The 27,301-nt window shown below is 38.6% G+C and overlaps 2 protein-coding genes across 3 annotated transcripts in view; one reads left to right on the top strand and one right to left on the bottom strand.

Annotated features, from left to right (window-relative positions):
• The first annotated feature begins 222 nt into the window (after positions 1 to 222).
• On the top strand, positions 223 to 7,049 carry CCN6 (cellular communication network factor 6). Its single transcript, XM_038176131.2, has 5 exons — positions 223 to 1,189; positions 3,869 to 4,160; positions 4,532 to 4,774; positions 5,974 to 6,167; positions 6,496 to 7,049. Exons 1-5 carry the CDS (start codon positions 1,127 to 1,129, stop codon positions 6,775 to 6,777), a joined length of 1,074 nt encoding a protein of 357 aa, XP_038032059.1. The 5' UTR covers positions 223 to 1,126; the 3' UTR covers positions 6,778 to 7,049.
• A 471-nt stretch (positions 7,050 to 7,520) lies between these two features.
• Positions 7,521 to 27,301, bottom strand: part of LOC101800985 (tubulin epsilon chain) — a 113,322-nt gene continuing 93,541 nt past the window's right edge. The window contains exons 1-12 of one of the 2 annotated variants that reach the window (XM_027454685.3): positions 20,762 to 20,986; positions 20,597 to 20,670; positions 19,489 to 19,541; positions 16,890 to 16,947; positions 16,160 to 16,275; positions 15,426 to 15,547; positions 13,918 to 14,105; positions 12,992 to 13,167; positions 12,083 to 12,223; positions 10,264 to 10,404; positions 9,101 to 9,275; positions 7,521 to 8,597 (exon numbers count right to left, since the gene is read on the bottom strand). In XM_027454685.3, the coding sequence (XP_027310486.1) occupies positions 8,439 to 8,597; positions 9,101 to 9,275; positions 10,264 to 10,404; positions 12,083 to 12,223; positions 12,992 to 13,167; positions 13,918 to 14,105; positions 15,426 to 15,547; positions 16,160 to 16,275; positions 16,890 to 16,947; positions 19,489 to 19,541; positions 20,597 to 20,670; positions 20,762 to 20,786 (1,428 nt within the window). In that variant the 5' untranslated portion in view covers positions 20,787 to 20,986 and the 3' untranslated portion in view covers positions 7,521 to 8,438. Of the gene's footprint in view, positions 8,598 to 9,100; positions 9,276 to 10,263; positions 10,405 to 12,082; positions 12,224 to 12,991; positions 13,168 to 13,917; positions 14,106 to 15,425; positions 15,548 to 16,159; positions 16,276 to 16,889; positions 16,948 to 19,488; positions 19,542 to 20,596; positions 20,671 to 20,761; positions 25,841 to 27,301 lie in introns of those variants that run through there. The other variant, XM_038175943.2, reaches the window with a different exon arrangement.

The raw sequence follows: 27,301 nt of genomic DNA, 5'->3' as shown, positions 1-27,301 counted from the left end.
ACTGATGCACACTCATAGTAACACCACTGAAAAAACTAGTTTGCAGATTCCACTTGGTACCCAGGTATTGTTTTGACTCTGTGTTGATGTATGTGCAAAGTGGATGTGCTAAAGGAAAGCCGTTCTCACTGATCAAGAGCTCAGATGCCCAATTCAGGATTCATTTGCAGCTGCAGAGGGGATGTGGTGCTCCAGGCCTGGGAGCAAACCAGAACTGCTCAGGCTGGGGTTGATTCGATGCTGCCACCAGAGCCTCTGTCCATAGAGAGCTACTATGTGAGCATGGTGGTTGGCAGCATCCTCGCCTAGCTCTGAAGCTCCACGGGAGATGACAGGGAGGGCAACTGGGAAGGAAGAGCATTCACCAGGGCACTACCACCACCGCTGCTGCAGGGGTGGAGCTTTTATTTTATCCTCGTTAGCCTAAAAATCAGGCACACCACCTCAATAGCACTGGGGAGGAAAGCTGGAGATTTTAACAGCCTGCTGTTTTAGCAGGGTGGCATAGCAGTGAGACAGGTTGCATGTTCCAAGCAAAAACCCATTAGGATCCCACAGCAAGCAGCAGTGCAAAGTATGTACTAGCACAACGGCACACCATGGCATCTCTCTCCCTGCTTAGAGAGCTTGCACCGAGGGTGTTAATTTTTACATTATGATTCTGCTAGGCACAACATGATAGAAATTCTGAGAAACGCTGCTTTCCCTGCCTCAAAAAATACAGGTATTTGCACCCTGCCCTTCAGATTTCAGAAATTCCTGTAATATAGACTTGAATACAAGTTAAAAATAACACTGCATCTCCAGCAGGAAGATTTTAAGAATCAGCTGTCACCCCACCCGACCTCAATTAGGTTGGGAAGAATCTGCTGAAGCAGCTGGATGGGACCAAGCAGGGTGTGAAAATCTGGATCCCAGTGCAGGGCAGAGAAAAGAAGATTGGCTGGAAATTTCAGTGTGAAGCTGGATCTGCGTGAAGTGGAGAATTCCAAGTGTGAATGTGTGTATGTGTTCATGCATGTGCTGAGGAAAGTCGGGTTGGCAAGGGAGACAGAGGAGAGCTTTGTGTGCTGTGCTTGCTCTGACACAGCTCAGCCTGCTCCCTATCTCTCAGTTCCACTTCTGAATGTGCGGGAACATGCGGTGGCTCCTTTTTCCCACCATCTTCATCATCCCTTGTACGCAACAGGTAAGTTCATTAAATGGGACAAAAAGATTTCTCCCTTCGTCGCCCTGTCTGGGTTTACAGTTTTTATTTGCTTAATGACAAAATAAATTTCAGAGAAGCAAATTCCTCGTAAAGAATAAGGAGCCATTCCCTACTCCTGAGTAAATTTCATGTGCAGCTTATTTATGGCAGCAGGCCTGATCTTCGTACTTTTTCCTCTATTTTGTATATTAACAGGATTCGGTGGAAAAAAAAAAAGTTAGAGAAGTTCAAATTGTCAGTGATCTCACTCCCCCCCCCCCTTTTTTTTTTTTTTAATGTAAGCACAAATGGTTATCTGATGTAGTGTAAGGAAATAAACATCTTGTCCATGCTTATATTCCATATATATATATGGAATATATATATGTGTATATATATATATATACACACAGTGATCTGAAGTCAGGCTAGTTTTGCAAATTAGGAAAGCACCTGGGCTGGGTTCTGGTGTGTCTCTTATGAGAAAAGTTTCACCGACAGCTTTTGCTGAAGGGATTTGTGTCAAGAGCCAAGTTCACTATTTATTTTCTTAATTTTGAAAGTACATCTTGTGTGTATAAAAACATATGTTAAAATACCCAGTGTATTTTTCATCTGCAATCAAGACAAATAGCAAATAGAAATTTTTCAAGTGATTGTCTACCTCTGCTAACTTTCTGAATATTTAAAGCCCGAAGATTACTAATAATACATTGCCTACTTCTGCTGTTTGTTTATTTATGCCATACAAACCTTCAGTCTTTAAAACACATGAAAACAAATAACAGCACATGAAGGGCTGCCATACAATGGTCTCATTTTCTGATCTGCTCACAGGATCAGGAAAAGTATGCAGTGGTCTCGAGTGATGTGGATAGCTTTGTGCGGTGCGGATAGCTTTGGTATAGAAACTTGGGGAAACAAGAATTAGAAAATCTTCGGCCTGTAAACTTTACAAGAACTCTAAATTTTCATTGTAACATAACATTTTTGAAGATTTTTTCAGGTAGACCGAGGTATTCACTAATTCCACAGTGAAAATTATCGGCTGCTTGCCTGGTGGTGTTTTTCTTCCAGAGAAACTTTGAAGTCTCACGCCTCTCCGCTGACATCTGTCCCTAAAAAGGGAAAGAGCAAATGCTCGTTTAGGTAGCATTTTGTAGGTTTAAAGCACATTTTAATTTGTGATACAATTTAAACTTACTGGTTGAGGCACACATTGCTTCCTGCTGCATGTATCCATTCTGAAGTGAGATACCTGACTTAAACATAAGCTCATGGAGTTGGCACAGGCCCAAATTTGTGAAAATAATACTTTGCTTAAAAAGAAGAAAAAAAATACACTGAGCAGCAAGTGAATTTTCTAAAGCTACCAGACACTCTCAAATACTCTGAAATATATAGTAACACCTGTTTGCCATGTAACCTGCTTTAGAACAAGCCTTTAATAAGTCTCTAACACTCCAAAGCACATGTTCATCAAATTAACATCACGGTTTGGAGAAAGGCTTCGGAGTTTGAAAAAAGGGTACTGAAGTTAATTGTTTCTGTATCATTGCTGCATTTAAATAAAAAGCATTAGAAGAAATCCTTTATCAGCCAATGATTAACGATTAGCAAAATAATTTATGAAACTATCTTTTGCCTGCTATATGGAATACCAGATGACAAGGCTTAATATTCATCACACAGGTTTAATATTCATAGCATAGGACTGCATGAATTGCTTTTGTGAATGAATAGGTATCTTAAAAATCAGTCAGCCAAAGAAACTTGAAAGCTACTACTTTGGAGCTTCATTAGTAGCTGAGGATTAAGATATTGTAAGTACAGTTCCAAATAACCATAAAAAATGGAAATTAATGGCAGAAAAAGAGCCTTTTAAAAGGTCATTTAACACTGCATGCAATTAGGCCAGCTCAATTGTGCTGCAAGAGCTTTCACGCGATATGACAGATGAAACGCTGAATTCTGCAGATGCTTCCAGTCGGAGACCTGACTGAAAGGCAAACCAGCAGCGACCCCTCCCCAGCTGCTGCTTGCTGTCTGAGCAGGAGCCTGCTTTCTGCTACAGTCCTGCCCTGTGGCTTGGAGGAACAGAGAGAAACGGATAGCTGGGGTTTCATGTGTATATACATGCAATTACTAGTTCCCCTTATTAATCACAGGATCCAGTTGGTGCAGCTAGCACAAGAGGATTTGTAAATAATATAATACTCCTTCCAAAACAGCTACGTGGATTTTTGAGCCAAAGTAACATTCAAAATGTTTACTATTTTGAAAGGTTTTTGCCATCAGAAGTGGCACAAAAAGTTGGCTACCAAATAGTGGGATGAGTCAGAAGCTAATTAATTTGATAGAAGGTTTGTGAAAAGGAATAATTAATTAATACACATTTTTTCTTACTTGAGCTGTGCTATAGGCTTTGTTCTACTGAAGGAAAAGGAGGGACCGATGAGTTGGGTTTCCAACAAGCAGTAGGTTACACTCACTGGTGAAACTGGTCATCTGGTTCCTACTTGAGATTTGAAGTGTCTCACTTTTTTTTTTTTTGATCCTGTGAGCTTATGAAAAGGTGTCTTCATGAAACTCCCCAGTATTTTCCCTCCCACCTTCATCTTATGCTATACCAGCTCTACATAGAATACCCACCTCTCAAAGCATCCCACTGTCTGTAAGTTTTTCTGCAGGGCGCAAGCCCACGGCCCGCATCTGAAGCCTGGGGGAAAACCTCCGGAAAGCAGTGAGCCCCAGCCGCGCCAGGAGCTGTGCCACTGGCCGTGCCGCTGCCCGCCCGTGCCCACCTGCAGCCCCGGCGTGAGCCTGGTGAAGGACGGTTGTGGCTGCTGCAAGGTCTGTGCCAAGCAGGCGGGAGAGAGCTGCAACGAGGCAGATATCTGCGACCCCCACAAGGGCCTCTACTGTGACTACTCGGCAGACGAGCCTAGGTATGAAACAGGCGTGTGTGCATGTAAGTTGTGCTTTCACGTTCTCTTCTGCACATCCAGGAGGGTGGGAGCAGGCAGGTGAAGGGTTGGGAAGGGAAACTCTGCATGCTGGTGCAATTGATGTAAATTTAGGCTTCCCGCTGCTCAGAGCCCCTGAGACCAGGGCAGGGACTGTCTTTGTGCTTACTGCCTCGGCATCGGTGAGACCAGCTCACAGTGCACATGCCTGTTATTCGCAGGTGTGCTCAGGGCTGATTTCAGCTGTAGCTGTCGCTGGGCAGAAATAACAAAGATGTGCTTGGGCCGGGGAGAACTTGAAGCTGTGAATGCAGGAAAGGATGATCACATGAAGCACTCCATAGGCAAGACCACTAACTGTTGTTTACCGTTGCAGATCTGGTAGCTGTAGGATGCGAGCTCAATGGAGTTTACTATCTTAACGGGCAGACCTTCCAGCCTAACCCGCTCTATAAGTGCCTGTGTGTCAGTGGGGCCATTGGATGTACACCTGTATTCACACCCAAATTAGCAAAAAGTCCCTGCACCAGGCATGCGGGCAGGAAGAAGCCTGGACAGTCCGTCTGTGGCCCGGGAAAGCAGAAGCAGCTTCAATCAACCAACTACAGACTGATGTCAGGTGTGCCCAGCTACCCTGGTAAATGCTTCTGTGCGTGAGTCTTGCTTCATTCAGCGTCCCTGGTTCCAGCAGCCAGGCTGCCAGCACCCTGGCAATTTCTCAGCTCCCGCTCAAGGCCTTTGCCAGGGGACCGGTCTGTCCCAATTAACCCTCTTACTCTTAGGTGACAGATTCTATTCTCTAAACCCGAGGAGTATGAAAAGCAAAAAGTCTTTTGGCTTCTGTTAGCAGGGAATTGGTCAAAGCTGCCTTCGACCTTTCCTCAATTCACAGAATGTCAGGTCACTGCAAGGACAGCACTCCCCCCAGTTTCTTCTCCACATAGTCTTATCAAAATCCTACAACAATTTATCCATGCAGTTCTGCCAGGGCCAGCTGATACTCCTTTTAACCTCATTCTTGCTCTGCTGCTAACACGGTAGTCCTCTCACTCACTTTAAGGAAGCTTCACTGCCAGTTAAAGCTATCCTGGCCCTTCCCTGTGTCTTCATCCCTGTGCACGTTTACAAGATGAAATGCACCTTCATTACAACTAATGCAGGTACCACAAAGCCATTTAAGCCATTTATTTGGTGGCAACCTAAATTATGGAGAAATCATGGTTTGAATCGTCATCATGGATCAATACAATAAAAAGGGAACCCAAAACTGATCAGAAAACCTTCCCAAAAGACCACAGAGTAATAAATAGAAGCACATGAGCCAATCTGAAGATAACAAGTCTGAAGATAAAATCTGAAGTTCAGTTTGGACAACTCCAAAAAGTTATCAATGGTTATGTGAGTTAGCAAAAATGAGGAAGGAAGCTTGCCTTTGTTTCAAAGTTATGACAATACCTAGTGCAAAGACATTTTAGAGAAACTTATTTAAGGCAGTGTGTAAAGCCACACTCAGTAAGGCAACCAACTTCAAAGCACATTTCTAGAGAACGTCACTAATTTGATCAGAGAGGAACTAACAACATTGGTTTGTTATAACATTATCCTCATCCTAAATCCAAAATGCAGCACCATACCAGCTACTAGAAGGCAAATTAACTTTATCCCATCTGAAACCAGGACAGCAGCTCTGAGTTAAGACTTAGGAATAACTTTTTTTTTATGCCTTATCTTCACATTTACCTCCATGAACAGAAACAAAATTCTTAACCTTTTGTTTTCAATTATCTATGCTGCATAGATAACATATTGCTGTCTCAGTTTACAGAAACTTACCACTAGTTATGAAGAAAAAGTGCCTAGTACAGGCAACTCCTTGGACACCCTGTTCCAGGACCTGTGGCATAGGCATGTCCAGCAGAGTGACCAATGAAAACAATAAATGTGAAATGAAAAAAGAAAAGAGATTATGCTTCATCCAGCCTTGCCTGACCAATATCCTGAAGACAGTAAAGGTACCTTGTATATAAAATTAATTGTTAATAGAAAACAAAAATACCAAAAGTAATGGAAAAATGGATTTAATAGCAAATACTTTAAGTCATAAAAAAAGCCTCTTCTCCCTTTTCTACCTTCAATCGTCAGCTTTCAATAGTAAACTACAGATGTATAATTTCAAAAGGCTGTCCTATTGCTCAGTTACTCATAATTATTTGTTAACTTAAAAAAATGTATTTTTGAGGGAGTAATTTTCAAGATATTTATATGTAAACATTGCAGAATCTTATGTGTTTCATTTTCTGTGTGTCAAAAGACAGGCTTTTCTTTGTTTTACTATTACAGATTCCAAAAGGAAAAACTTGTCAACCAACATTCCAGCTTCCTACAGCAGAGAAACTCATTTTTTCTGGGTGCTCATCTTCACAAACCTACAAACTAACTTTCTGTGGTGTGTGTTTGGACAAGAGATGCTGCATACCTAATAAGTCCAAAATGATCACTGTACAGTTTGAGTGTCCCAATGAAGGCTTCTTTAAATGGAAGATGATGTGGATAACGTCTTGTGTATGTCAGCAGATTTGCAGTGATCCAGGAGATATATTTTCTGAACTCAAAATTTTTTGAGTTACACTGTCAACTGTAATATACTTCAAGGGTGACAGACAGCACAGTCCCTTCCTGAAGAGTTAGCGCTACCTGTCACCCCAGCAATCTTTATACTGAAACTACATATGTGAACATTAATAAAACAACAAAAAAAAACAACACCTGGAAAACGCAAGAGTGCATCCTTTTAAACTTAATTGTTTTTATATATGGAATGACATTGTCGAGAATTACATATGTAACACTAGTTTTGTCAAAAGAACTAGTTTTGTGAAAAGAAGGTATTTTAAGAAAGCAGAGCAAGACAGCTTTACCCTACTTTAAGAAGCTGCCCAAAATGAGAAATGCATGTAAATTCACAGATAATCTGCCTGATTACAAAAAAAAGCTAAATGAATTACCCTGTAATACTTCACCTATTGTTTTGGATTCTCAAATTAACATTTTCTACTATATCTGCCAAGATAAAACACAACAATGCTGCTTCAAACAGCATAAATCAATTTTGAGCTCAGATTGCTCTTTGCAGCAGATAATCTTTCTCTAGTACTGTAAATGCAAACAATGCACTTGTAAAGGAAAAAATAAGTGGACGTTACAGCTAATAGAGCTCCAAAACTTGAAGCAGATGACTGTATAGAGCACTTTCTTAAAAATACTCTCTAAACAAATGTTATCACAATGATTTGTTGAATACTTCTGGACTTAAACACTGAAAATTGTGCTAACTTACACACCCACTCAAACTCTGCTAGAAGGACTTCAAGCTTTAGGAAAACAATGTATTGGCCCGCTCTGATCAGTAACAATTCATTCGTCTTGATGTTCTAAGACAGTCAAGGTTGACAAGCAATTGGAAATAGCTGTACATTTTATTTTGTAAAAGTTCCCATTGTAATACACAAATCTACTTACCCCAGTAATTATAAATATTAAAGCATTTTACTTGCATTCTTTAAAGCATATAAACTTTTTTTCTCCAAACAACCTTTATTATACATGCATGTTTCACTTACTCAGAGGTATACTGTTATTATCTGATTATCAAGTGCAAATCAGCATTCATAAATATGAATCATTAAAATAACATATTAATATTCCAAGTATAAAACTTGAAAGAAAATGCATTTTCTGTAATTCACAATTTTGTTATCAATCCAGAATGCTCTAATGGAGCTATGAGAAGGAAGTGAAAACGTTGAAGCTATGAACATAGCTTAGAGCATTCTGAAATGATTACTGGTCTGCAAAGTCTACAAAAAGAACACGCAGGCTTTTCTTCTCTTCATCACTGCAGTTTAAAAAATAAAAAGCCTAGCAACAGTGATCCTTCTCTGAACTAAGGCCTGCCTTTAGTTTACTGTAAGGTGAAAGCCTGAGAGAAGAATTACCTCTTTGGCTGCTACAACTTCTTTCTTCTCTTTGCAACATATGGTATGTGAATTTATTCTACAGTTAGAAAGAATGTTCTTACTGATATCCACCATAATTAGGTGCCTGCAAATCTTTCTTACAGGCTGGACCTGTCACTTAGCATGACACTTCTCAGGGAGCTGAGGAAGCAGTTGTCCCAGTCTCACTTTGGAATGACAATAAATAGATAGGCACTCTGCAATCCATTCTGGTTAACTGAAGTGATTGGATGCTTTTTTTTTTTTTTCTTAAGTAACAGTTCTTCTTCACACAGCTATCTTCAGTCTTGATGGATCTGCTCTAGGTCCACCTTTTGTGGCATCCAGTTCATTATACTCTTCTATTAGGTCAGACAAAGACAATACAGCTTCAGAAAAACAGCTTTGCTCCATCCCATCTACTTGCAGATAATGGTGAAGATGAGCCTATGACAATAATAAAGTTGATGTTATCTTTTTTGTTGGCATCTAACATAATTCATTTGGCTCAATAAGCATCATTTAGCCTGCACTGAAGAGGGAAGTGCAAGCACTGTAGAAAGTAGATTTAAAGATTTACTTCATGACAACCCTTGCTTACATACTTAGCAACTTTAGGAATAAACCCCCATGTAACCACAGTTGGCATTACTGATTTCTTATACATTCATCTTTCCGCATTCTGTCTTCTTTGGTACACTTCAACAAACTGGTAGGCAGATCTGTCAGATACTGCCTCATTGTTGAAGAAAGTAAATGTATTGTCTGGTAGGTACAAGTTAATAAGGGATTTACACTTTTTAAGTAGTAGCTGTTAAAATGATTCTGATAGGTACCACAAAATAAATAAATAAATCCTGGGCTGTTACTTTTAAGCAGTTTCTCTGTGATACCAAGATTTGTTTCCCAATACTGCAAGATGCTAATGATTAGTGGCTACAGAGACAAACCTTTTTCTTGTAGAGCCTCATGAATCTGTCTCTGAGTTCCATAAAAGTGGGTTTCACACAGGTGTTGTTTGCTAGAGCCAGAAGGGAATGGGAATGACCCACAGGAGGTACTGAACACAAACCAGTTTTCCAGCCCTCTTGATTCCATGAGACAAAGTGCAGGGAAGGCTTCAACCTGTGAAACAAAACTTTAGTTATCTATAGAACGTAGACAACACAAAGCCAGAGTTTCCTTTGCTAACAAACAGACTGAAAACAGACTGAAAAGGTCAATATTAAAGACTTAGTGACTAAGCAAACCAGTTAGAATTAGCATTTTTAATAAGGCAATTTAGACTCCGAACTTTAACAGTATGTATTTAAATTCACAATGCAAATATAAATTTATTTTGTTAATTTAATGCATCAGTGAAAAGTAAAGTTACAAGCACTCATTTCTATAAAAGGGACTGCAATTACTCCTAGATTTATGAGAGGGGCAGATTAATACTGTATGGGGACAATAAGTCTACCTGTAAAAAGTAGAAAATGATTGCTAACAATACAGAGTTGTTAAAGTAAGCATGGTTCCCTAGCTATATGAGTGTAACCATGAAATAGATGACTTTCATTCAGAAAAACAAACAAACAAACAAACAAAAACAACAAAGAAACCCTACTTCTAGTTGGTTCATTTTATTTATATATGTATATATATATGTAAAGCACGTATCACCATATTGATAAATACTCTTTGGAACCACTCTGATGGCAGGGGTAAGAACAGGATCTGGCCTTTTAGTACCTCAGCATTTCTGTTTCCAACCAATTAAAAAAAAAAAAGCCACAAGACTTTGTTGCCAGCCTGGTTTGGTACCCCTTCATGATCCCATATTGGCAGAAGACCTCTGTAAGGTCAGGCTTTGATTTCTTTTACATATTTAAGAGTGGGAAGAGCAAAACAAGCACATCTAGTAAGCTCCCATTATTTGGAAGTCCAAGAATGCCGTGACTTATTCTAACTTGTTAAGCAAGCTATTTACATTTCCTTCTTCAATTAAGTAAAAAAAAATAAATGAGTAAACTGATTTGGTACTGAAATTTGTTAGATGAACTGAGAGTGCTCTGGACAACAAAACACTTTTTTAACAAATACCATGACTACTTTTTGTGGTAGTACAAACCTTTCGATATTTCTGCGAAGGTCTGAAACTTGCACATTTCCTCGAACAAGAAGTGCACAAGCAAGATAGAGGCTATGCTTTGGATCTGCTTGAATTAGTTGATGATCTCTACTAAAAGCATCTGAAAACATCTGATCCAACCTAGGTAAAGAGAAAACAGTTCTCTCTCTTAATAAAGAAGGCTACAAAAATTCTTCAGAATACCCACCTTCAGTATTTCAAATTTTGTGAAGTCTCAGAAACCTAAAGGTTGGACTAGATGATCTTAGAGGTCTTTTCCAACCTGAATGATTCTATGAAATAAAGGTACATTTAACCTAGTACTGTGAATGACAGCAAAAAGATTCAAACCTTTATATAAATCTATGTTGGCAGTAAAAGTTTTGGAAAACAGATGAAACGTATTTTCCCTCTCTTCTCTCTGTTACAACCAACTGTTGAGCCTGAAGTAAGAGAAGTGAAGGGACTAAGAGACATTTATTGAGAATTTTTACATGTAGGTCACCAGTTATAAACTGTTAGATATTTAAGACTATTTAACTATTTGAGGTTCTGGTTATATGGCAATTTGAATGAACAATCTCACTGCTTGTGATGGATCTGACAGGAAATTACAAAGTGCTGCCAACCATGACTGGTTATGTGCCTGCTACACTTCACTATTTAAAGGGATCCATCAATCAGATCATTGTATTAATTATATCATATCATTATTAATCATATAATTGTATTAATTTTAATTAATTTTTGCATTTGTATTAATTTCAATTAATGAATGACGTAAGAAGAGCATATACACATTTGTCCACTTACTCTGATTTTATTATGTATGTCTACTTTAAAAGCTGATATAGCAGATCATATTCTTCTTCTCTTCATCTCCTTAAGCAAGTTCTACTGCAACATGCGATACCAATGGTCATGTTTTTAAGAGTCTCTAAGGACCTATAACATCTAAGTCATTCTTTCTTTTTGTTCCAAACTCTCTACACTTACCGTCTCCAATTATTTTTAAAATCACCTCTGCAACAATCTGCCTATTAAAATAAAAATGAGACAAAAATGAGGAAAAAAATACTACCCTTTCCACCTTATTCTGAAACATGACTGATTAAGTATTGCCCTATAATTGGCTACCTTCCCTCCAGTGCTGTATTGCTTCCTCAGGGTATGGTTTCAACAGACTGAACTGTCAGAACTTGCTAGTACAGAAAGAGGGGTCCTGTATGGTCCTGCCCTCTGCTCAACTCTGTGTACTTCCATGACTTATAGCTGTCTCTATCACTATTTGGACCTTTTGCTGACTCAATTTAACTCAAAACCAGCGAAATCTATTATTAGTGGTTATTTTTTCAACGTGTCAATGGGTTAAACCTCTCACAAAGTTTCACAAGCGACTACTTACAGTTAAAATAACCTGTTAAATAGGTTCATTACATCTCCAGGCTGAAGCAAGACACCATTACTTCCCAAGAAGTCTAGTTTAATTTATTGTTTGTCTTTACAGTATTTTGTGAGTCAACTGCAAAGTGTTATTCAAAAGAACTTGTGGTGTGGATTCTACTTAACATTTAGTAGTACAGTTCTCTGATAGAAATATCAAAAACACATTTAAGTCTGCTGGCTTAACAATTAAAGAGAAAAGGAAGTTCCCAAGATCAGCAGGATGAATTTGAAAACATGGCAGGCTTTTAAACTCTTTAAAACATCTACCCTTAGATTTGCTATAAAATGGATTCATTTATTTTTAAATGGAAAGTGGAAGAATTAGAAATTAAGCTTCAAATGTAAAACCTCCACAATAATGCTTTCTTCTTACCTTCTAGAAGGTACATTAACATCAGCCAGTGTATACAGAGGAGTCAAGCTTGAAACCAAGTAATGAAGGCGAGGAAATGGAACTAAATTCATGCTGATTTCATTAAGATCCATGTTAAGGGAACCTTCAAACCTAGCAGAGCTGAGAAATTAACAGACTTGTTACAAAATAGTAATAAGCAAAGTAAATAACTTCTATAATGTAAACATACATATATATATATATATATATGTATGTATTTCAACAGTTACATACAAAAAAAAAACAATGCAGTGTTCAAGAAACACTTTATATATAACTACTAAAATTTCACATTTGGCAGTAACACTGCAATTTCTTATTTCCTTATATTTCTCATTATAGAACAATTAATCATCAAGAATGAGACCTTAACCTTCCCAACTGTGGTCTTTAGCACTGTTTTTCAGTGTGTGGACATAGCTGCTTGACGCCAGTGTTAATAAATGGGCTGTAATGAAACATGTGTGACCTAGCAGTCATAACAAACTGTTTAAAAGAAAAACAGACTAATACTTTGAAATTCTGTTTCATCAAAAATTTCCTGCAGCAGTAGACAGTTTACCAGCAACAATGATCAGATGATACTTATAAAATAATATAGTTGGCCCAGAACTGCTAACCTCCCTGGGTGCCATTAAGCATTGATAGAGGACAACATCCTTTTGTCCATGAACCTGTTCGTATTTCAGATCTAAGACTATTACAGCTACAGCAAAACCTCTGCAATATAAATACATCCAAGCACTTCAACATTTAATAAGCAATTCTTAAAAAGAGGAGACTAGTATCAAATTGAAAACAATTTTCTTTGAGCTGATGCAGACCTGCATATTTGCAGCACACGCTGTGCCTCCAGCAATATTACTTGTACAGAGTCTATAACCTTACCTTGTTAGGTTCAGCAGCAAGTTGGCTACGATATTATTCATTGCATCAAATGGCTTCTCCTGTATGGCTTTTGTGATGCCTGCACTTGATGTTACCAAGCTGTTTGGCTTCACAGTTGACCCTAGCTTCCCAGAATTCATCATCTGATGAATTTTGTTAACTATATCAAACAGAGACTTTGAGAGAGAGAAAAAAAAAAAAGCACAACAAAAAGCATGCAAGAAGTGTTGTATACAGAGCTTTCAAATGCTGTACCCCGATTTTTCCATTTCAGTTAAAGAAAAAAATAAGACTTTAGTGCTCGTTCAGAGATTATACCTTTGATACACATATGCCCAACTTTTGACCAGTTCCAATTGACCGAAGTGTTTCTAAACATCTGTTCCTTACATGTCACAAACGTACATAGCTTGACTCAGAAATTTGAATTTTATTTAACTATTCAAAATCCTCATAATTCCTGCGAAAGCAAAAATACACTCCTTAAATATATTTTACTTTCTCTTGCTTCTGTTTGTGCAGTCAGGCATGTCTGCATGATGCCCAAATCACTCGTGACTAAAGTCACGCCTGTTGGAATTTGGTGGGGTTAGTCATTTCCCTTAAAAATAGAATATTAGTACATTAGCAGTATACTAATACTACATACAAATTGATGCTAAAAGATGTAGGAATTTCAGCTTTAGTAAACAGGAGTTTCTCACTACCTACCTTGAAATAATCATGAAAAAAAATACATATATCACTCTAGACATCTTTGCAGGTGGAAGCAAAGTACAGAGCATCTTTTAAGTGATTCATTTCAAAAGCCTGCAAGTTACTCAGGAGTTCACTTATCACTCTTATCAACACTCAGGAGGAAGAAGTATTTCCTATATTCAATCTAATAAAAAAGAAATTGATAGAAACAGAGTGTTATTCCTTACTTCATTCTCTATTGGTAGCACACAGTCCGCATGTTCATTAAGCTCCTTCATAGCCAGAACACTGTTATATGGAGAAGTAATAACATCATCTTCACCAGAGGGATAAACTGCAGTAACAAATCTATATACTTCTGGGAATTCATCCTCAAGCAAATTTAGTACGAAAGTTCCAAGACCAGATCCGGTCCCTAAAAATAATTAGGGAGGAAGCCAGAATGAGAGGAAGTCCCCCATGTTCTTATAAGCACTTAGTCTCATATGTTGGAAACATACAACTTTTCAATTATTTATATTAGTGAGCATTTTCTGAAGCATTTGGAAGACAGTGGAAGCTACTCAGATGTAAATTAAGGACGGAAAGTTTTTCCAAGACAAGAAATAATTACATGATAGAAGTTTTTCCCAAACAGTACCAGACAGGATCAAGTAAACAATCTCAAAAATTTCTGCAAACCAAGAAGTCATAATACGTAACCGTTTCTTTTTTTTTGTTTTTTGACCTAGGACTTCTGTTTCTATAAAGCCTTTAATTTGAATTTTGAAACAAAACATTTGTTTAAAAAACACAACTAATCCAAGCAATTATTTAAGTTTACTTTTCTCCTGGGAAATTTATGAAACTCCCTCAATCTCCAGTTAAAAAAGAGTAACTCCTTTATCCCAGCACACACGCTTTTTCCCTTATTAGCACTAAGCACATAGCACTAAGTTCAAGTAAGAGAATTAAACTATTTTTTTTCCGTCTTGGACAGCTCACATTCTCAGCAGCAGACAATTTTTTATCTACAAACAACACAGCATTTTTCTGCCGTAATGGAAATAACTAGGGTCTCAAATTAAGCAAATGACCACAAAAAAGGCCCTTGACAAAACTCCTGTGTCATATTTAGAGCTATTTTCAGTGTCTGTTTTGGTATCATAACCGTTTATAATACATGCTCCTGACCCCTCTTCCCCGCTGTTTCTGGGGGAGGAATACTTAGCAGCAATACAGAGATGACAAAATTGTCACCACAATGGATTGTCCCATCTGATTTATTAACAGAATTCAACAGAATTGTGTGGAAGGAAAATTGAAAAACAATGGAGTTAAGCAACCGAGTCTCCTTCAAAGCCTTCCTGAAAACATTTTCCGTACAATTAAAAACAACTTGATTACAGCAATTATTTCAACATTCTGAGGCAACTGGCCCTTCTTCTGATCAGTATTATCTCAGTGTTTCCTTGTATTTGATGTAAATTGTCTAAATGTATCTGCTGTCTTCTCTTTTAGATTGAAAACATATTTCTGTTCTAACTTACTTCAGTAAGTTCACGATTAGGACTCCTCAGTACTCTAACAAAACAAATAATAAATAATTACGAGTCTGCCTAAGTGGACTGTGCTTTTTTTCTGCATTCAGCATGATGTAGATTATTACAGCAACCTTCTTTTCAAGATCTACGGTTTTGTTTTTCTTTTCACCTGCAGCATGTGCGATCATACTTACTATGAAAAGCATACTTACCACCTCCCATAGAATGAATTATAAAAAAACACTGTAGACAATCACAATGTTCTGCAGTTTTCCTCAGCTTTTCCACAATGTTTTCCCGGTACTGACAGCCATATACCTTGTGACCTACTGCCCTAAATATAAGAAAAACAAACAAACAAATGAAAAACAACCTCCATCAACTAGTCTTTCAGTTTTTTAGCTCCTTCTATTTGACATTTTGTAAGATATTGACTAACAGTTCAAGAGATCAGAGATGGATGCAGTGAAAATTTGGAATTCATTACGTTAATCAAACTTTTTCTGAATTTCTCTTTTTGGTAATGTAGTTTATATGCACAAAGCCAGACTCCATGATGCACAGAAATCTGAAATGCATTTGTTCATATATCTCATTTCTACTAGCTGCACAGTCTTAAACTAGATTGATTAGGGGTTTGACTGAGCAATGGTAACAGCTGAATGCCAAAAAAGAACAACAACAAAAAGCAAAACGTAAAGCATGTTATTTTGAAAAAAAAAATTAAAAGAAAAAAAAACAGAAGAAATGATTTATCAGCAGAATTATCCTCCTGCAAAATGCTTTTCAAAGCCTTCCTCCAGGCAACAGTGACTCCGAAGTTCACTGGTAATATGCTGCAGCTCCCCAGGTGCAGCAGAATGAACTAGAAAGCTACTGTTATCATTTCCCTTTTCAAATGCCATCTAATTAGTTACTAAGAAGTACTTTCTGAAGAGGATCTCACCAGTTGTTTCCTGAACCAGAAACATCTGTGATAAGCTGCTTGCTATCAAACACATCTCTCAATGGTCCCTGCAGAATTTCATTTACCACACCCTCCTCCATGTCAATCAACAGCGCCTGTGAGAAAGGCATGTGTTACAATTCAGGCAGTAAGAAAGCCACTCTTTGAAACAATAACAAAAGAAATAGAAAATTATTTACAGTATCAAAGGTATGTTGTTTCTACTGTGCTCCAAAGAGACTTTTTTCCCCACTTGTTAACTAAGAGGCTAACTTGTAAAATTCACCTTGCCTGCTTTGCCAGAAGTCATTCAATAGAAGGGCATTTCAGATACTGCAATTGTGTTAAAATGTTAATAATACTTTTTCCCAAATACTCAGAAGTAAAGGAATTGAAGCAGTTATGTTTCACGTTTTGTTGCTTATCAATCACTTAGAAACAAGTGGCTCACCTCCCCTGCCCCCCTTAAAATTTACAAATAAAACCTTGCTTGATAATATCTGCAATTCTTTTATTAAAAATTATACTTTAAATTAAGGAACAAGCCTGGCTGAAAACTGCATTACTCCACTGAACCATAAGTTACTGTTGGAAATTTTGATATTCAAAATTTAGTAAATAATAAATAGTAAATCAAAACATACACATTTATAAGAATATTAGGAAAATCTTTACACAGTTGAACATAAGTATGTAATGTGAAAAGAACAGCTATTACAGATTGCCTTACTCGTGCTTTTAAAGAGCAGATTTTTCCTTTGTAAATATCAGGACCGTCACCAGCGCTTCTGGAAAAAAAGAAAAAAAATTCAAGCTCAGAACCATAATAGAAAATAAGGCAATGTGTATTGGAATACAATTCCCTCCTTAATTTTCAATGTTCAGAGGGCTATTACAATACAAACAGAAACACCCTGAAATGCACCCTAAGAAATGCCTCGTAATTTCCTAAAAGCATACAATTACGGGATACAATCTCAACGAGGAATATTCTAAGCAGTACTTCATGAGGCTGAAAAGGATAAGCATTGAAACATTCCTCTCCACTACAGCCTCTAATTGAGTTCTACAAGCATTGCCAAAACTGAAAGTAGCCTCTTTTTTTCTAGCATGTCATGCATCTGCATCGTATAATGGTAGATAGTTCACCAAATAACACTGCTAGATTTTCAGTGGGGGTAGTACAGCACTGTTTTACTGCTTGAGGTGTGAAAGCAGCATAACAGCACTAGTGCCTGGCTTATTCTGCCATTAAGATTTACTAGGTCAGAAATCATGCTGTGCTGACACAGCTTTAGTATCCTTTTTTTTTTCCCCAGGATTGGTTGTACTGAGCCAGTCCAGAGGTCTGTGCATTGTGTACAAGTGCCTTTTTCCATAATTAAATGCTGGTGCTTCTGCACTCAAAGGATGAGGTATTCTGGTCTGGCCCAAATGTACTCAACACACAAAAAAAAAAAAAAAAAAAAGATAGGGATACTGGAAGATGACTAATTTTTCCCTCAACTTACCTAGTCTGGGGGCCAGTCAACCCTAAGATGACACAATATGAAATATCTCTTAGACTATTCTACATTCAGCCACAATAATAATCCAAAACATCAGCTGAAAGCACAAAATGTTCTGACCATGCTCATTCCCATCAAGTATCAAGTGGAAGAAAGAGGATGGGGCTGCACTGGACTGCTAAAGGAGCTTCTACAGTCTCGCTCAAAGCAGCTCTCTAAACACTTCTCATTTGCTGAGCAGCTCACAGCAGCCTACAGTACTCATGTTGATTACTCTAGCCTATGCAGCTCCCTGTATGAGCCTGCTGTAGCACCAGAAAATCCAGCCAGAGAAGTTCTATTTCTCTTCAGGGACTAACAAAATCCAAAGAGAAAATAAACGAGTGAACAAACAAACCCTGTATCTTTCTTTAGCTAGTCTTTGCCGTCTTTCACGACAGCTTGTACTTCCATTCACTTTGATGAATCCCCTTGGCTTATTTAAGACATGCTTTTCTGCATATAAAACCATGCATTTTTTATTAAGTCCATCCAGTCTGAATGCAACATGCATGATCTTTGGGGTAAGACATCACCAGCCATATTTAATAGATGTTTTGGGTATGTAAATTTACCACAAGAAGACTCAAATATGGAAACTGTGTTATGCAATTAGCTCATTAGCACCCTTCATGGTCACACACACATATGTTCACTTTAAAACTGGGTAATTATTTTGGCTGATCTAAGTTGCTTTTAGTAGTTATTGTTATACAACCAGCTTGATGAAGGTAGGAGAAAGTATTTTGCTTCTCAGTCTATAGGAGCAAGCTGGCCTTCTGGCCGTTGCTGCCATCATTATAGGAGGCTTTCAGATGTTCTCTTTGTTGAATGCTGTAATCTCTGATTTCCAGAAAGATGATACTAGCAGCAGCCTTTACTACAGAAGGTGTACGTTCTTGCAGCACATGAGCAGATGCTTGTTGCACCTTCTACAGTATTCACCAAGGTAAGTCCTTTCCATGTACAGAGAAAAAAGGAGATGTTTACATTGCAGCCAACTTATTTTGCTTTTGAAATTTGGTGCTTTCACCTGGCACATATAAAAACACAGACATTGTTTACAATCAGATTTTCTTGACAAAAAAAAATATATTCTAAGAATTTCTAAGATAAAGAATTGAGACAAAATATCATTCCAATGCCATTCCAGCTACAATTGAGTACGGTATTTTTGCTGTATGATGGAAGTAAACAGAGGCTGGTCAAATGCTTCTTAACGAATTACAATGTAACAACAATATCCAGGTGCCCACTACAAAGATTTCTGTAGCTGGACAGACAGATATGATTTTTAAGGTATGAATTGGATAACTTAAAAAAAATAAATTACAACCACCACTCTGTGTAGCAAACTACAGATAAAAATCAGGTAAAGGGGATTTAAAAACTGACAGGACCTTTTCTATCTTCTATGTAATTCCTCCTACAACTCTTCAATACATGCTGCTAAGTTATTATTCAGAGAACTCGCAATCTTATCATGATTGGCAAGGGCAAAAGCTATCAGATCTTGACTGTCCATTTTTTGTATATGAGGAAAGAAAAGCAAAGCCAGACACTTTCAACAAATTTAGTTATTGAAGTAAATATATTTAGAATGGAAAGGTAAGATAGTGTTTTGAGGAGAAGACAAAAAAAAGAAGACAGAAAATCTTTTTCTAGCACATAATAAATGTGACCTGAAAAAAAAAGCAAACTTTAATTTAAAGGTTACGAGGAGGGACTAGGATTGTTGATCTGTTGTGTTAAACTCACGAGTTTCTTGATAAGAAGTCTTACCTTGTATCTACATTCCTGAAGAAACTGCTTAATGCTTCATCATAAATTCCTTTCTGAAAATAAAAAAAATTGAGATAAGATGTTATGTCAGAACTTCTGTGCTTTTTCACAGAATAATTTACATTAGAGTGAACCTCTGAGGGTTATCAAACATCCCCACTCAAACCAGGGTACACATCAGAGTTCTATCCAACCAGCTCCAGTCAGCATTAAAACACACTGTGTGTTTCAGTGACAGAAGTCACTGAAGTGTCAGTTGATAGTAAAAACCAACAGGAGGATGTAGCTAGCAAATAATTTGTTCAGCCAAAGATTAAATAAATACTTTTCCCTCATTTCCGAAGATTTAGGATTTTACTGAAGATCTCAATGAAATTACTAAATGGCTGCTGTCTAGCTGGTTCAGCTCATCAGTGATGTGACGCTGGGTCAGTTTCATGCCCAAGATGTTCTGTGGAAATGAAAGCACCATACGCTGCTGTATCTGTGATTTCCAAGCTCCCTGCTGAGGGACGGTGTGTAAGTCACTTCTCCCACCATAAAGCTAAAGATATTTGTCAGCTTCATACACTTTAATGTTATTAACCTTTTCCAGATTATCATTCTTCAAGTCCTGATGAAGCAGAGTTTGGAAGTCAGCGTTGCCTATGACACTAAAACCAAGAGATGCTCCATATACATATGAACTTCACCTATTGCCTTACTACAGCTGCTTCAGCAAAAGGCATTGCGAGGGTCTGCTGATCATTACCTCTGCTAACACAAGGTGTTTGTCAGCAAATGGTATCTCTGTGAAGAGTAGCATGAAGAGTGCACTTTGCACAGGGTGCTCAGCACATCCCTATGCCCTCTTCACCCCACTATTTTGGTCCGTACACTTGCAGAGCAAGTCACCTCACATCATGTACTGGTATGGAAAGGCTTTGGGGTGGCGGTTTTTTAGCTTTATTGCCGAGGACTCCAGGGCCAAGGTGACAGAGCCGGCAGTGACCAACCCTCCCGTTTCCTCACACACGGCAAGGCCGGCCCTCAGGGGACAGCGCGGCCTTTAATTTAACGAAGCAGGCAGCGTGTGCGGGCCGCCTGCCCCGGGAAGCGGCGCCGTTACCTTGTTGACGGCGGCGTGCTCCCGCAGCGCCAGGTCCCAGAAGCGGCAGCCCACCTGGTTCCCGCACTGGCCCACTGCAAAGGGGAGAGACAGGGGACGGGTCAGGCGGGGACGGGCAGGACAGGGCACGGCAAATGGCGGCGGGACGGCGCTGCGGCCCCTTACCCTGCACCACCACCGACTGCGTCATGGCCGCCACAGCCGCCTCACAGCCGCCTCGCAGCTCGGCTCTGCTCTGCTCTGTACATCCCCCCCACCCCCCCGCCTTCCCCGCAGTGGAACGTTCCACCCGCCGGGCTCGCCGAGGGGGCTGGGCCGCGTGGAATGGAACGTTCCGGGGGAGGGGGGTGCGGTGTGGAGGGTGGGCGGTGCCTAGGGTGGGGCTGGGCATGGTGCCCACGCGTCCCAACGGCCGCCGCTGCTGAGGGAGGAAGTTGCTGAAGGCGTTCTGTGGGGAATACGGAATTCAACTCGATGTTATTATTTTTGTCAAAAACTGTGTGAAAAGATACATTTTTTTTCCCAAATATATTTCCCAAATACATGATTCACTCGCTGGTGCAAAATATATTAAATTATATGAAACTATACATCAAAAATAATAACAGGCTCACTTGGGAATGCCCAATGATATGCCCTCCCACCAACCCCGTAAATTACATTTTTTTTAAGCTCAGTTTAATATTTCTTGAGCAAATAATTGTCCACAGTGGGTTAAGGAGGTGGTTTCTCCTCAGTGTTGAACACAGCAGCTTTGGGACCCAGTCAGTATGCCCTAAACCTTCATTGACTGGCACAACCATAGTGCTGACTCCTGGACACGACCTAGGATCCCATAGAGATTACAAGTCCCCAGTAAAACAAAGTTATAGCGAATGACTAAAAAAAACTTCCCTGAAAATATTGACTATATTGCTGCAAACAATAACAGTAATACTTGATATATAAGAAATAAATATAAGAAATACATATCCAAGCTAATTTTTAAAAACTGTGTTGAAAGAAAAGAATCCATCTACTGTAAATTTGTAGTGTTTTAAGTTCTTAAGGAAAAGTACGGAGTAGTTTAAGCTTACACAGGCTTCACATTTGAAGTTGCAAAGGACCAGTGGGTTCATTGTTACAGGTGGATGGAAACCTCAGTATGAATAGAGTAATACTGCCTGAATAGAATAATGCTGCCTCAAACTCTTCTTTTATAAACAACCACTAGTGTAAAACTACATGAATATTAATCAGGAAAGCAGACAGTAATTTCACATCTCTCTGAACAGACTAAGTGTAATCTGTAGCTTTTGTTCCCTGTGATTACCGAGACTGGTCCAAAACTGTGGTCTGTTCTAGCTGCTGGATGTGAGGCTATTTCTATAATTTCGAGTATGATCATGTCCTTAAAGTCTTCCCTTCATGTGTCTTTTTGGCCTAACTTTGGCTAAAAACAGTGAAAACAGTGCCACAATGCTTGTAAACATTTTAAAGCTTAATTTAAAGTCTACAGAAGTCTCTTCTGTTACTGACTCTGGCTTTTTTTTTTTTTTTTTTTTTTTTTTTTTTTTTTTTTTTCCCAGTTAGTTACACTTTCTACTTTTTGTTTCATTTAGCTGTAGTTTTTGTGGTCTATGTCCCATCACAATTCATCTTAGTGGGATTTGCTCCATTGCACATCAGGCTGCAGCAAGAAACCCCAGGCGTTGTCTTCCAATGTACTATTAAGAGGTCTGTGATGGCAAATGATTGTTCTCCCTGAGGTAGGAAACATTCTGAATCATGGATGCATTAAGTTTCATGTTCATATGGGAATACTTTTTAGCTTCCAAAAGAGGTCTGAAGGGCAGAAAGTGGGTACATAATTACCAGTTTGGCTTGATGCATGCGCTTGGAGGCTTAATGAAGGCAGTTCAACTGTGCAAAAGAAATAGTCACGCACTGACCTGTTTCATTGCAGTTCAAACTCCTGGTTACCATAGTATAAACAGATGAATCTAGTTCCCTCAGAGACTTCTTGCCTATATGAATTATTTAATCACCAGTCTTATGCTACTGCATGTTCCTTACCCTTATTTTCTTAGTAATTTTTATTGTTGATGTTGTACAGCAACAGCATGCACAGCTTTGGAACATGAGTTGAATTGTAGGAGTAACTTACAATGTTATTGAGAGGAAATGAGTTGACATGGCCCACTGTGAATCTGTGAATAACCCTTAAATCCCAATCCGAAGAAGAGCCAAATGTGCATCATGAACGTATGTGCTATGCTTTCAGCAACTTTTTAATTTGACTATTTAGGTCACATGTTGCTGGAGGGAGAATACACTGGAATTTGAACCAATGTTATTCCTGGATTTTTATCATTGCTTAGTTCACATACTAAGTTGTTTTACTTGGAATTGTTGGCTGTTGGGGAATTATTGTCAAATCTCTAACCTTTCATCTTTCATTTTCCTTTTCAGGCTATTGTCCATACTCTTGATCCCTGAGGAGAAAGAAATTTGATAGGAACTGTGGGAGATCTCTACAGATCTTCAGAAATAAAAGAGGGAGGGGGCAGAGATCCTAATTAAATAGTCTACTTTGAAGCATTTTTTTGAGTGTTTCAGCTTGAAGTTGGATTCTTTCTTATATAGCCATCGAAATGTCAAATTTCAGAATACTCCATGATGTAACAACACATTAAAATCTTGAAGGTGTCAGAGGAAATGTATAAGCTCCTTAAGGTCTTTTTGTGTGTGTGTCTGTGTGTGTGTGTGTGTTTTGTCTTCATGCAGAATTGAGTTAGTTATATTCATATTGAAAATGCAAATGAACAATCTAACACTGTACCTGAGAACATGGAGTTTTTTCCCAGATCTTTGTAAATGAAGTGTTTTCTGCTCTATAGCTATGAGTTTTAAGACAGAAGGGTGAATTTAATTCTGTTAAGATTTCTGCTTAGGCAATTACCTTTTCCTAAACACCAGGAGCTTTGAAATGATTGCGGATATGTGTGATGTAATGCATCAGACAGAATTTTTGGGTGCATGTGGAATGGTAATTTCAAGGTTCATGAGAGTGTTGGGAGCAGAGGAACTCAAGTTGTTCTCTATTCTCCTCTGACTACAAAAATCGTCCAGTTTGTAGGCTTTTTTTTTTTTTAATATTTTATTTTTTATTTTTTTGGAAACCCTATTCTGCAGAGGGAAAACCTGCATCTCTGAGGCCTAGACAGGACACTTGAGGAAGATGTCCTCCACTGTTGCTGTGTTTGATTAGCTGGGGGTGTATTAAAGAGAAGTAAACGGAATGGTAGCAATTTATAAATTTTAATGTGCATTTTATTCACGTACTATTTTACTGTATTTTTTTGTTGTTTTGTATATATATATAGTATGCAAAGGACTGATTAATCAGAAAAGTCATTTTTATATATAAAATCACTGAACAAACCCAACTCTTATTGTAGCAAATATGTCTAAGAAAAATACTGTTTTTACCAGACAGAGCTTGGATGTGGATATGAGAAAATGTGCTTTAGTCTGAAGTAAATGTAAGATGGAAAAATATTGTGAGTATATGTGTGCCAGTTAACATATAATGCTCCACTTAAAACCAGCATTCGCTAAACTGTGATGCTCTTAGAGGGCACAAGCATATGCTATTCTCAGCTATCTCTGCTTAGCAGCTGCAGACAGCCTTGAAAGGAATTTTGGTAATCCTTGTAACGAACCTATCTAAGCTGTGAATCTGCTGTTCTTTTCTCTCCAGCAATGGGGTTCAGGAGCCCAGGGCCAGAGGAAGCTTAGCTGAAGTTGTGGCATCAAAAGATTAGGTCAATCTAACAAATCGCTGCATCAGAACCAAGAGAGACTTCTGCTCCCCTTTTTATCTTTGTCCCAGCTACCTGACACCATGCAGTCTCCAGAACCCACTGGGAGTCCCGCTCACTGATTTGAGGATATCACCCTGGCATCAATAATAAAAAAATCCCAGTCCAGAAGGCCTAAAAGTTTTCTACTCACAGTCTCAGTAGTGGCTGGAAACAGGAAAGAGTTGAGCAGGCATATTACTTTTGATATCTGAGAAAAATACAACTTTTGAAGGCAGCTGGGTTTGGGGACCCCCTGATGTGCTTGGTAATGAGGGATACTCACGCTGCTTGCTTCTAAACTTCTAAACAGTGGGCTGTGGAGTGATGAAAGGAGAGGGCTGGGCACCACTCCCAGAAATAGGGGGCCATTAGTCCTGGGGGCTTAGAGTTGCAGTGACAAGAATGGGAGGTGTGTCCAGAAGGCAGAGCAGGTATGGGACTGAAGCCATAAGCAGAGCTGACAAGGTTGGTGGAAGGAAAGGCATGCTTTCCTCTCTCCTCCTGGAGCCATGCTCTCTTCTCTTGTCCATTCTCTTGTGGCTATTGAGCCGCAACACTGGGCTGTGTAGATGAGCGGAGAGGCAATGATGGCATCCCATCTGCCAGGGAGTCCCTGTGCCAGTCTGTCCAGAGCTTGCAGTTTTTCATCTAGAATGAGCCAAGACCACTTCTGTCTGTTAAACCCTTTGCCTACTGAGACTGGGGAAGATACTGGTTAAGGCTGACATGGTATGCTCTCTGCCTCTCAGTTTAATTGAGGAATATATAAATGAGTTGATTTTTTTTGTTGTTGTTTTAAATCTTTGACCATGGTTATTTGCAGTGTGGGCTTTATTTTTTAATGTACAGTAGCAGATCTTTTCCTGGGACACAAATGGTGACCTAAAATATGAAATCACATACAGGATCTATCTTGGAAGTAACATATTTAATATATTTTACATTTCTTTTATGATTCCACATTTTCATGTGACAGATTGGCCACACACACTAAAAGAAATGGTAAAGCTCACTCTTGTGGTATAGTAAGAGAACTGCAGAAGCCATAGCTCTTTATTCTTCAGTGATTTTTGTTTGCACATAAACATTAGAAGTGACCTTTAAACATAATCCTTTCTGTAGATGGATCCTTGATATTTTCTTTTTTCTTTTTTTTCTCTCAACATTGGTGATGGGTAGAACACTTTTGCTCTATTTTTCCTTCTTGTGGTCTTTACAGGACCACAGAAACTTTACATTGATGCAGTGCACTATCAGGCTGCTGGACATGAATTGATGCTTACAGCACCACTAACCAAAGCTGCTTTACTAAAACTCACTGGTTTTTCATCAATCATGAAATTACGAATACAGCCAATGAAGGAGTTGCGTGTCGTCAGGCTGGATGTTAGCAGAGACTCTGGAAGAAACAGATTTTAAGGAAAAAGAAGTTAGAGTTTAGAAAGACCAAAATAATCAGTTTGGTGGCATAATCTGTACTGGAAACTGAGTCTCCTCAATTGCAGTTCAGTGTTCAATTCTAAAGCCCATGCTGTAATAGATCCTACTTGCGACCAGGTCACACAGAAAACCAAAGCCCGAATTCTATAGAAAAGTTTAGCTACTGGAGTAATAAGCTTTTGGAAGAGTCATAATACACTAAAAATATTTTTGTTCCACTGAACAGGTTGCATGGATGAAAGGAAGGTTGGTGCCTGCAATCTAGTCTATGTGTGTGACAAGAATCTTCCATGAATTCTTTCCTTTCAGTTTGCTACTAACTGCAGCTTTGCCAAGGGTCATTTAATGTCTGGACCAGTCCACTAATGTCTAGTCCAGAAGCCACTAGAGTAAATATGGGGAGTTATCTACATGTAGGTAAAACTCTTAATAGTACATAGTCAATAGAGGTTCAATCTTGCATTTTTGGGTAACTGCATTTTAAGTAACAGAGTAGATGAATTCCAGGCTGCATGATTGCATTTTCTATTAACATTACATGAATCGTTGTCTGTGATTTGTTAGGTTGCATTTAGTTTCCTGTATTTACCTGGCAATAGTGTTGTATTTTGTTTGTTGTTGTGAAGTTCATTACAAGATTCTTTTGTACCAGGGTGATAATAATATATAGAGAGCCAATGGATGGCATTGCTTTAGTATTCTATAATTAATGTAGAAATAGAAAGCTCTGTTATGACGCAGAACAGCATTTGCAATTACCACTTTATATTACCTCTCTGGGAAGAATTCTATCCTAATAAAACTCCAATTTGGATTTAAAGAGTGAACAGGCATGTGCGCATAGATTTTATGATTCCCTTTGGGCTCATTTTTTCTCCTGGTAGTGTTGGTTGGATGAGAACATCATGCACTCAAGCCACTAATCCAAGATAAGCAATATAATAAATTGTATAGTTAGAGCTGCTCATGATTGACATGCAAGGCACACAGAAATAATGCTGCAAGCTTTCAATGAGAAATGTACAGGAGATGACTTAAAAATTGAATCACGTAGTGTTGATTACAGTTTGTGTATGAACCCCAACAGAGTAGCTCTGTCTGTTGAATAAGGGAAGTAAATGTAGTAATCTTGGCCCACGCTACACAGATGGTCTGTGAGTCACAAATTCACATTAGCAGACATCTGTGCAATAGGAATCACTAGTCAAAAAAAGGATCCTCATGTTTGGTATTGTGTTCAAAGACGCCATTCCTTGCAGAAGAGGAAAGCAGCCTACCAGCAACAAATCCTTGTGATTCCATTTACAGTGAGTTTCCAATCCCATAAATGAATAAACAACTAACTAAATAAATAACTTATTTGAAGCAGTAAGCCCTTACTGGAAAGGAAAGTGGAAAACAGTGATTTTTTCTAGTTAGC

Source organism: Anas platyrhynchos, chromosome 3, assembly GCF_047663525.1.
Source record: "Anas platyrhynchos isolate ZD024472 breed Pekin duck chromosome 3, IASCAAS_PekinDuck_T2T, whole genome shotgun sequence".
NCBI classification, from domain to species: Eukaryota; Metazoa; Chordata; class Aves; order Anseriformes; family Anatidae; genus Anas; species Anas platyrhynchos.
This window is presented reverse-complemented; position numbering and strand designations above follow the sequence as displayed.

Bases quoted from the DNA above. Each gene is read 5' to 3' on its own strand.
- CCN6 (XM_038176131.2), top strand. From the start codon at position 1,127: ATGTGCGGGAACATGCGGTGGCTCCTTTTTCCCACCATCTTCATCATC. The intron at 1,190-3,868 runs GTAAGTTCATTA...ACTGTCTGTAAG, and splicing joins TCATCCCTTGTACGCAACAG to TTTTTCTGCAGGGCGCAAGC. The intron at 6,168-6,495 runs GTACCTTGTATA...TTACTATTACAG, and splicing joins ATATCCTGAAGACAGTAAAG to ATTCCAAAAGGAAAAACTTG.